The sequence below is a fragment of the Oncorhynchus tshawytscha genome, linkage group LG14 (assembly GCF_018296145.1).
Source record: "Oncorhynchus tshawytscha isolate Ot180627B linkage group LG14, Otsh_v2.0, whole genome shotgun sequence".
NCBI classification, from domain to species: domain Eukaryota; kingdom Metazoa; phylum Chordata; class Actinopteri; order Salmoniformes; family Salmonidae; genus Oncorhynchus; species Oncorhynchus tshawytscha.
In genome coordinates, this window is record NC_056442.1 from 6,137,417 (window position 1) to 6,147,981 (window position 10,565).

General features: G+C 42.7%; 1 protein-coding gene and 1 pseudogene across 4 annotated transcripts; one reads left to right on the forward strand and one right to left on the reverse strand.

Moving 5' to 3' along the window:
* Positions 1 to 2,002: 2,002 nt before the first annotated feature.
* Positions 2,003 to 8,510, reverse strand: LOC112266438 (2-oxoglutarate receptor 1). Of its 4 annotated transcripts, none has more exons than XM_024443908.2 (3): positions 8,361 to 8,510; positions 6,604 to 6,677; positions 2,003 to 3,352 (listed from the first exon to the last, which is right to left on the reverse strand). In XM_024443908.2, the coding sequence occupies exon 3, from the start codon at positions 3,310 to 3,312 to the stop codon at positions 2,254 to 2,256; it is 1,059 nt and encodes a 352-aa protein (XP_024299676.1). In that variant the 5' UTR covers positions 3,313 to 3,352; positions 6,604 to 6,677; positions 8,361 to 8,510; the 3' UTR covers positions 2,003 to 2,253. The 4 variants fall into 4 exon arrangements, with proteins under 4 accessions (XP_024299676.1, XP_042152895.1, XP_042152896.1 ...); XM_042296961.1 differs by lacking the exon at positions 8,361 to 8,510 and adding an exon at positions 5,143 to 5,241 and having other exon boundaries at positions 6,604 to 6,646; XM_042296962.1 differs by lacking the exon at positions 8,361 to 8,510 and adding an exon at positions 5,147 to 5,241 and having other exon boundaries at positions 6,604 to 6,634.
* On the forward strand, positions 4,655 to 6,941 carry LOC112266439 (annotated as a pseudogene).
* Positions 8,511 to 10,565: the final 2,055 nt, after the last annotated feature.

Consider the following 10,565-nt stretch of genomic DNA (forward strand, 5'->3'; position numbering starts at 1 on the left):
CCATTGTTGCAAGAATTCAGACCAAAATGAACCTGTGTCAAGTCCACCGCTTCTCCAAATGGCACTTGTTCTAACCAGAGGAGCACTTTCACTTTTACAATCATAAACATGAGCGAGCACTGTGAAATGGTTTGTGAAGCATGGGGGGATATGACATATGGCATTCAGTAGAATCGTTTGGTGACATCATTTCTAAAGAACAAGCTATCCAGTCACTCTTATTTTCTGAAGATCTCTCACTGTTGATTGAAATGGGTCGTTCCGGTGGTTCGGGGTTGACTAATTCACCTTAAATATACATTGAAATGAAATGCAGCCCTGAACCACACGGAGTCCTTATACTCAGTGCACTTATGTCATATTCAACATATTATGTAGAATTGATGTTTGGGAATCCGACTTAAAGTATCTGTGGTCTGTAGAGACGCCTGTAAAAACAAAAGATTTGTCGATTTACATTCCAGTTGAGTTATATGGGAAGGGCGGGTGCTGATCGAAAGATAAGCGGTTAATCGAGAAACGTGAAAATATGTGGATAGAAAGGGAGGTGTGCAGGAAGGAAGAGACAAACACTGTAAAGGGTTTTTACCAGACAGAAACAGTTCCTTCCTGGTTCCCAGTCAGTGTGAAACACAGCACCAATCTCTGTATGCCTCCAAAATGGTACACTATTCTCTATATGTGCACTACTTTTGATCTGGCTCTGGTCTAAAGTGGTGCACTATAGGGAATAGGTTGCCATTTGGGACACAGGCCCTGAGTAGCCTGGGAGTACACTGACTACAGAATAAACCACTGAGTTGGAATCGCATGCAGTGACCGTATACGTCCATGTGTACAAAAGTACACATGGACGAAGTATGATCTGTATAAAATCTGTATATCTGAACACTGCTGAAAGACAGTAGATACTATGATAGGAGACCACATGCTCCTGTTGGCATACACCTGCACATTCTCAAAAGGGTCAAATGCATAACACAGATTCCAATGATTTGGGGAATTCATCAAAGGAGCTTCTCAACCATGTTTACTGGAAAGGTAGAGGAAGCGATTGAAAGGTTGACAAGAAACAATATCCAACAATCAATTGCAACTAGAGACAGGAGGAACTTGTTGCACGCATAGATAGCCCAACTCATTTATATTCATATTCAAGTTTCCATCCTAGCCTATCACTCCTCTTTATTGTTCTCATTCTGTTATGGTAGCAAGATACTATACTGAGGTCGTTTTTGCTGTCAGAGTTCACTCAAGTGTTTCTTTGCATTAGATACTTGCTTTCAGCTTTGAATTTGAAGTGAGGTCTGGGCTCCCACAAGGTAGGATGGACAGTGGACATTACCCCCCTTTGATGTGGGACTCAATTAGTACAGCCTCAAATAAACATTTAAGCACCACTAATCTGACACTAGTTTGTTGGCTATTTGATACTATCAAATGATGAAATGTGTTGAAATAATTCAATTGGATGAATAATGTATTACAGTAAATAGCCTCCAGACGAAAAGCAGGATGATACAGTTTACTATCAGTTTCCTTATTAGGAAGTGGTTCTGTGATTCTCCATAATGTAAGATGTAAAACAGACAGAACTTTAACAGCAGGACGTCTTTCCCCCGAGCCACTACTTTTCCCCCCAGCCCCTCCTTTCCCCCAGCAACTACTTTTCCCCCAGCCACTCCTTTTCCCCCAGCCCCTCCTTTTCCCCCAGCCCCTCCTTTTCCCCCAGCCGCTCCTTTTCCCCCCAGCCACTCCTTTTCCCCCCAGCCAATGTGTTCCTTATTCCTTGACACTCATCTCATTGTTGCTTGCGTTAAGTAGGGGAGAAATAAATACCTGACAACACTGGGTATAGAAGTGAAAACATTTGGTTTCTGAATCATATTGGCATGTTTCTAGGTCCTGGGCCAAATGTATCATGTTCTTGTTTCTCTCAAGTCATACCAGAACAATGCATCAAATACCCACTGAGCTCTGAGACAGATATTGGATGGTTAAATGTTGATTGTTAAATGTTTATTTATAATGAAGTGATATGGCAATATCAATTAGAGTATACAGTATATATAAAGGCACCCTTTATAGGTATCTAATATTTTTATAGAAACCACATCAATGTTGTAAACCTCATACTGGCATATAATAAAATCTGATAAAAGGTTTTCTATTTACAGTGCAGTATACACAGTATTGTAGGACAATATATTGCCATGGTAGTAATGTCCACACAGAATGAAGTAGAACACTGTATTATATTTCCTGTCTATGGATGTCCATATCCGTGGCTACTGTCCTTTCGGCTGAAGCTGTGTTACTGGGCTTACTGACGACAGCCTGGCTGAGTTTGAGGTGAGTCCTGAACCTGGTCCACCAGGGGCCCCAGTGGAACACACTGAGGAAGGCCTGCTTGAACTTGTCCCCGGCCAGGGTGTACAGAGCCAGGTTAAAGAAGGTGTTGAGCCCCGCTATGGGCCTGGATATGATATAAGCGGCGTGGACCCAGTGCTCCACCATACATGACGACTCAGGCTTCCTCCTGGTGTCTACTCTTAGGATCCTCAGGACGTGGTACGGCAAGAAGCATACCACAAACACCACCAGGATCAGTATGGTGAGGCGGCGTGCCCGCACCCGGCAAGGGCTGTGGGTGTGGGGCCCCTTGGCTAGTTCCCGGGCGATACCGGCGTAACACAACACAACCACCACCAGGGGCAGCAGGTAGCCCAGCACGGTCAGCAGCCAGCCGTACCACCACACTAAAGCCGGGTCGCCGCTAGCAAAGTCCAAACACTGGGTCTTGTTGTTTTTATTCTCCATGGTGATCATGGTGAGCATGGGCACAATCTCCGCCCCGGCTATAACCCAGACTGCAGCGCACGCCAAGATACCCCACCTCTTCTGCTGCACCTGCGCCGTCCTCAGAGGATTCGTCAAGACTACATATCGAAACACAGCCAAACAGGTGAGAAACAGTATACTACCATATAGGTTAAAGTGGAACCCGAAACGCACAAAGCGACACATGAAGTTGCCCAGGGTCCAGGATTCACCGTTGGTGTAGTAGTAGACCAGGAAAGGCAGACTCAGAACATACAGAAGATCCGTCAATGCCAGGTTGAACATGATGATACAGCTAGACTTCCAGGGTCGTAGCTTGGCCAAGTAGATGGCGATGGAGGTGATGTTACCCAGCAGCCCTACAGCGAAAATTACACTGTACATGATAGGCAGGTAGTAGTGTTTCATCAGGCTGTCCACGTTGGTGCAGTTATGGTCGGATTTGTTCCTGCTGTAGATGACGCTAGACATGACCGTGCTGTGAGTGTTGTTATCGGCCTAGAAGAGGAACCTAAACAGAGACAGTGTTATATAATTACATACGCATATAGTGAGCTCCAAAAGTATTGGGACAGTGACAAATTTGTTGTTGCTTTAGCTCTGTACTCCAGCACTTTAGATTTGAAATTATACAATGACTATAAGGTTAAAGTGCAGACTGTCAGCTTTAGTTTGAGGGTATTTTCATCCATATCTGGTGAACTGTTTTGAAATGACAGAGCTTTTTGTACATATAGTGGGGCAAAAAAGTATTTAGTCAGCCACCAATTGTGCAAGTTCCTCCACTTAAAAATATGAGAGAGGCCTGTAATTTGACCTCTGTCATTGCCAACAAAGGGTATATAACAAAGTATTGAGATAAACGTTTGTTATTGACCAAATACTTATTTTCCACCATAATTTGCAAATAAATTCATTAAAAACCCTACAATGTGATTTTCTGGATTTTTTTTCTCATTTTGTCTGTCATAGTTGAAGTGTACCTATGATGACAATTAAAGGCCTCTCTCATCTTTCTAAGTGGGAGAACTTGCACAATTGGTGGCTGACTAAATACTTTTTTGCCCCACTGTAGTAGAGGACCAAAAGTATGGGGACCAATTAACTTCTATGTGTATTGAAGTAGTAGAAAGTGAAGTATTTGGTCCCATAATATGTTTCTAAACACTTCTACATGAATGTGAATGCTACCATGATTAAGGATAATCCTGAATGAATCTAACCTCCCCCTCCGCATCTGTAAATGATTCATGATTCATTCAGGACTGTCCATAATCATAATGTAGTGAAAGTGCTTGCACACATCACTACAGACCCTTCATTGCATGTTACCACACAACGGATCTGCTTCCTGTCACATATAGGTGCAAGCGTGTTGCACGTCATAACAGGACACATCATAACATTGTTATTGCATTGTATAATCAAGCTTTTCCTATAGGTGACCTCTGCAGACCCAGACCATTCGTCTGGACAAAACTGCAGGGAGGGTATGTACTGTGTTGGTTCGTGAGCTGCTGATTTCACAAGCCTGGGCAAATGCAAAGAATTGTTCATGGTCCACATAGTATTGTTTTAACCGTACTACATGTCAGTGGAGGCTGCTGAGGGGAGGACGACTCATAACAATGTCTGGACCGGAGCTGATGGAATGGCACGAAACACATGGCAAAACATGTGTTTGATGTCGTTGAGATATTTCCACTCATTCCACTCTGCTCCAGGCATTACCAAGTGCCCATCCTCCCCAATTAAGGCGCCACCAACCTCCTGTGCTACACGCGGCTATCACAAACCGACACAGTGTCCATAACCATATCCAGTCCCTAAAGTTGGTCCTGTTAAAGGAAACATTAACAAGACCCTCTTGCATGATGCTAGTCTAGTTACGGTTAATGTGTCCTACAGCATATCTAATGTTCTGGCAGCATTCCAGGCTCATTGTAGCAGTAATGGTAGAACATACACATGGTTGCAGACACTTATTGAGGATTTCATTTCTGGTTACAAGGGCAGACTTGCTATCCAAGCCACACACGTACAAAGCGAGACTTAATCGTGGCTTTGACTGGCCTTTTTGGGGCTGGTAACTCCATGTCTAACACATATCAGCTGGCTAAACAAACACAATATACTGCATGGATTTCAAATCGAATAGCTACTGGTTTTCATCACCTGGCGCTTGGTGATGATAGTATCATCAAGGCCGTCAAGTCATAAGCTGAGACACTATTGAAGCTTAGTCACATAGTTTTTGTCCAAACCCACACTGTGGAACACAATACAGCTTGTATAACTTACGCACAGGACTTGTTCACAGCTGCACGACAGGAGATATTGGATCTCTGCCTGGGTAAGGCGCCGCGCCATGCGCTGAACGACCTCATTGTTCCACTTGAACTAGAGAAATGGTTCAAGTCAGACAATATTCAGAATATTTAATATGCAGAACTGTTAGCCACCATTGATGCACATTTCTAGAGGATATTTTGGCTGTATTTGTTTTTATATGACTTTCCCTTTTATTTTTCCAGACCCAACATTTCCAACTCGAGCTCCATCCGCCCTTCATGAGTGGTTGTTAAAGACCAATTCATAAAAATGGGATCACTTTGCTGGCTATTGTTGTGTGAAGGGTACTGATCCGTTCTTAACAACCCGGTCTTGTTGTCATGCGACTGTAATAAATATGTCATTTGCACCTGTAATACATTACCACCGGTAGCTATCCAAGTGTCTCATACCCAGTGGCGTGTGATAAGTGAGATGAATTCTTTCTCCTACGGGGGGCTGACCTGTCCAGCTAACCACACTTTCTGCTTGAAAATGACTGAAGATTTCACAATGGGACAGCTAAATATTCTCGGCCGGGTATCCATGTACACTGACATTGCACCCTGGTGGGAGGATACCTTCTATGAGAAGAGCACCAGGTCTCTGACGGAACCCACGGCCATGGTACAGGAGCTTCTGTAGGATACGTGCTACCATCTTGCACGCTCCCAGGTCGAAGTCAACCTGGTCAAGAAGACGTCAACTATACCGACTAGTGTCTCCATTGCCTCAGCCAAATACGCATACACAGGGTGGGACTGGGTGTACCGCGCGTTCTGTCTTGGCAAGCCAGCTTGTGGTAACTATAACTTTAATACGGTGTTGCTTTTGCAGACATTGGATCACCTCTCTTCGTAAGACCACTTCTACTCCTTTCATTATGGCACCTCTGGTTCTTTCCTGGCCCAGAGGTGCCAAACAGGAGATTACCGTAGTCGAAAATAGAGAGAGTAAACTAATGTGAACGATGATGAAGGCCAGTGATGAAGACGCATCTAGTGACTTGCTGGTGCCGAGGCCCAGGATGATGACTCAATCACGATTTATGACATTGTTTGAATGGCAGACCATCAGTGGGCTATCACATGGGTCAAACACACCCTATCTGTGGTAATCTCGAGGAAGAGATATTCCCACAGAAATCCTAGGGTCGCTGAAGGCAGGAGAGGTGAAGACTGATTCAACTTGAAATTAATGTTATTGTGTGAATTAAATGATCATGTTTGGATTGTTTCAAGAGTTCACAAAACGCTATGAATTATGATGTATTTTATTGTACTGTAAGTGCTATGGATTTGTTGTTACAGAGACACTGTGTTATTCTGTTGGTCGGACGGCGGATAGCTGAAAAAGGAGCGACACAGGGGTGTGCTCTTATCACACAGTGTTGAGATGTGGTGATTAGAGAATGTGTGTGAAGTTTCATACCTTTTTGCTTAGATTTTTTTGGGCCTTGCAAAGTGATGTTAATTAGATGATGGGAGATGCTGGGATTTGCCACTCTTGGAAGAAAAAAAGACGGGGTTAAACGTTGATCATGGAGTCATTTGTAAACTGATCTCCTGATGTACATTTGTATGTACCATTTGCTAATTGTATTCCTATTGCGTAACTGGAATAAATCGGATTACTTTTAAATGGATACAATCCGTAGTCCTCACATTTCTGAGTAATATTCCTTGAATTATTGTTATTATACTACTACTATTACTATTACTATTCCTGCTACTACTGCTACTACTACTGCTACTACTACTGCTACTGCTGATGATGCTACTACTACTACTACTACTACTACTACTACTGCTACTACTACTACTGCTGCTACTCCTGCTACTGCTACTACTACTACTACTACTACTACTACTACTACTACTACTACTACTGTTACTGCTACTGCTGATGATGCTACTGCTACTAGTGCTGCTACTACTGCTACTCCTGCTACTGCTACTGCTACTACTACTGCTACTGCTTCTACTACTACTACTGTTACTACTACTACTGTTACTACTACTACTACTACTACTACTGCTGATGCTACTACTACTACTGCTACCACTACTGCTACTGCTGATGCTACTACTACTCCTGCTGCTGCTACTACTACTACTACTACTGCTACTACTACTCCTGCTACTACTACTACTACTACTACTACTCCTGCTACTACTACTGCTACTACTACTACTGCTACTACTACTGCTGCTACTACTACTACTGCTACTACTACTGTTACTCCTACTCCTGCTACTACTACTATGGATACTGATACTACTACTACTACTACAGTACTATTACTATTTCTAATACAGTCACTTACCCTCAATTTTCAACACTAGCCTCTAACAATTTCAACTTCTAAACATCTTCTATTAACATAAAAATACTAATAAAAAAAATACCCTTTCTACTTCCCTCTGCTCTCATTATCACAAAATGTGTGAGACAGTCTCAGGTTTTTCTGGCAGCATAAATAAACAAAAAAAATCCACACCATGACATTGCAAATTTTACACCTCAGGTCTGATTATTTTTTCTCATCTTGTTCCTTACTTTTCACTCTGCACTTCATGTATTCTTCCTTTCAGAAAATACTGTAACATGTGAAGCCACCTAGTAAGTATGATCAACGCTATACTAGAATTTAAAAAATTATCCTTAGAGTTTCTTTGTACTGAACACATTGAGTCAGAAGCCCCGTTGATAACTGGTTATAAAATGTGTCCTTTGTCCTGGTCTTGGCCACATTCTGTGTGTGCCCACATTTTTAGACAGGTGTAGATGATTAAAATACGCATTGTGATCTGTCCGTGATCAGATCTTCCTGACCACCTCCGGAGGTAGTCAGGGACCCAGTGTGTTTGGATATTATCAATCAAGTATAAACCGATTTTCATTTAAATCATCACTATACCGGTCTCTAAAATTGACAGGAAACACCATGTCTTAAAATAAATACATTCGTATTATTTTGAAAGAATATCTGTCAAATAATCTGCATACTGGGAGGCACAAGGGAATCTAGTCACAATGCAGGCAAAATACACATTTTAATACCATTTTTAGAGGCCATGGCTACAATGTGGGCACAATAAGAATGTGGCAAATATCAGGACAGAAGTCACATGTTAGCATCAGGTATAAGCAAGGCTAGAGATACAGTGAGTGATATGGCAACTTACAGTTAGTCAGTCAGTCAGACAGTGCTGCTCTCTCAGTCATCGGTATCCTCTCTGAGATTTTCCTCCTCCTCTCTCTTATACATCAACCACCTCTGGTCCCACCTTTCAGCTACATTAACCTCCTACAGTACTGTCTGGCTCCCACCACGGGGAAACACAAGCATGTCACGCACTGTGCCTTTGTTGGGTGTTACCTCATTGACTGCTGCATCGAAACCCTTATTCACAAAGAATTCCGATCCTATTTCTGTATTGGACATGAATGCATTGAAAATATACGAGAAGTACAGTACTACTTCCTCTTCACTATGGGTACAGTACAACATTCCGGTGTAGCAGTTATAAAAAGGGAGTACATTAAGCGGCGTTATTCCCCCTCAGTGCTGGGGGTTTAGTGGCTTAGTATTACTGTACTATGATGTCACATGTCCTGCATTTAGCATCAGCCGGCAGGTTGATACAGTGAGGGAAAAAAGTATTTGATCCCCTGCTGACTTTGTACGTTTGCCCACTGACAAAGAAATGATCAGTCTATCATTTTAATGGTAGGTTTATTTGAACAGTGAGAGACAGAATAACAACGAAACAATCTAGAATAACGCATGTCAAAAATGTTATAAATTGATTTGCATTTTAATGAGGGAAATAAGTATTTGACCCCCTCTCAATCAGAAAGATTTCTGGCTCCCAGGTGTCTTTTATACAGGTAACGAGCTGAGATTAGGAGCACACTCTTAAAGGGAGTGCTCCTAATCTCAGTTTGTTACCTGTATAAAAGACACCTGTCCACAGAAGCAATCAGATTCTAAACTCTCTACCATGGCCAAGACCAAAGAGCTCTCCAAGGATGTCAGGGACAAGATTGTAGACCTACACAAGGATGGAATGGGCTACAAGACCATCGCCAAGCAGCTTGGTGAGAGGGGTGACAACAGTTGGTGTGATTATTCGCAAATGGAAGAAACACAAATTAACTGTCAATCTCCCTCGGCCTTGGGGTCCATGCAAGATCTCACCTAGTGGAGTTGCAATGATCATGAGAACGGTGAGGAATCAGCCCAGAACTACGCGTGTCAATGATCTCAAGGCAGCTGGGACCATAGTCACCAAGAAAACAATTGGTAACACACTACGCAGTGAAGGCCTGAAATCCTGCAGCACCCACAAGGTCCCCCTGCTCAAGAGAGCACATATACATGCCCGTCTTAAGTTTGCCAATGAACATCTGAATGATGTGTTGTGGTCAGATGAGACCAAAATGGAGCTCTTCAACTCACCGTGTTTGGAGGAGGAGGAATGCTGCCTATGACCCCAAGAACACCATCCCCACCGTCAAACATGGAGTTGGAAAAATTATGTTTTGGGGGTGTTTTTTTGCGAAGGGGACAGGACAATTTCACCGCATCAAAGGGACGATGGACCTCCTTCCCTCAGCCAGGGCATTGAAAATGGGTCGTGGATTGGTATTCCAGCATGACAATGACCCAAAACACACGGCCAAGGTAACAAAGGAGTGGCTCAAGAAGTAGCACATTAAGGTCCTGGAGTGGCCTAGTCAGTCTCCAGACCTTAATCCCATAGAAAATCTGTGGAGGGAACTGAAAGTTCGAGTTGCCAAACGTCAGCCTCAATCTTAATGACTTGGAGAAGATCTGCAAAGAGGAGTGGGACAAAATCCCTCCTGAGATGTGTGCAAACCTGGTGGCCAACTACAAGAAACGTCTGACCTCTGTGATTGCCAGCAAGGGTTTTGCCACGAAGTCAAGTTTTGCAGAGGGGTCAAATACTTATTTCCCTCATTAAAATGCAAATCAATTTATAACTTTTTTAACATGTGTTTTTCTGGATTGTTTTGTTGTTATTCTGTCTCTCACTGTTCAAATAAACCTACAATTAGAAACAGATCATTTCTTTGTCAGTGGGCAAACGTACAAAATCAGCAGGGGGTTAAATACTTTTTTCCATCACTGTATGCTTGATACATGTTGATGACAGACATTAGTGAACTAGAAATGGATGCCGGTGAAAATGGTCAAAAGCTGTGGCGGTTGTAAGAATTTAGTAATGTTACAGTGCAAGTTCAACTCATGAATGTAAAGGGTATCTAGAGGTAGTTAAGATCTAGTGAACGTGCCCTCATTAACAATAGTACAACATATGCTCCTAAAATTCTTTGTGGTGAATGTGGAATTTGTTTCTAAGGTT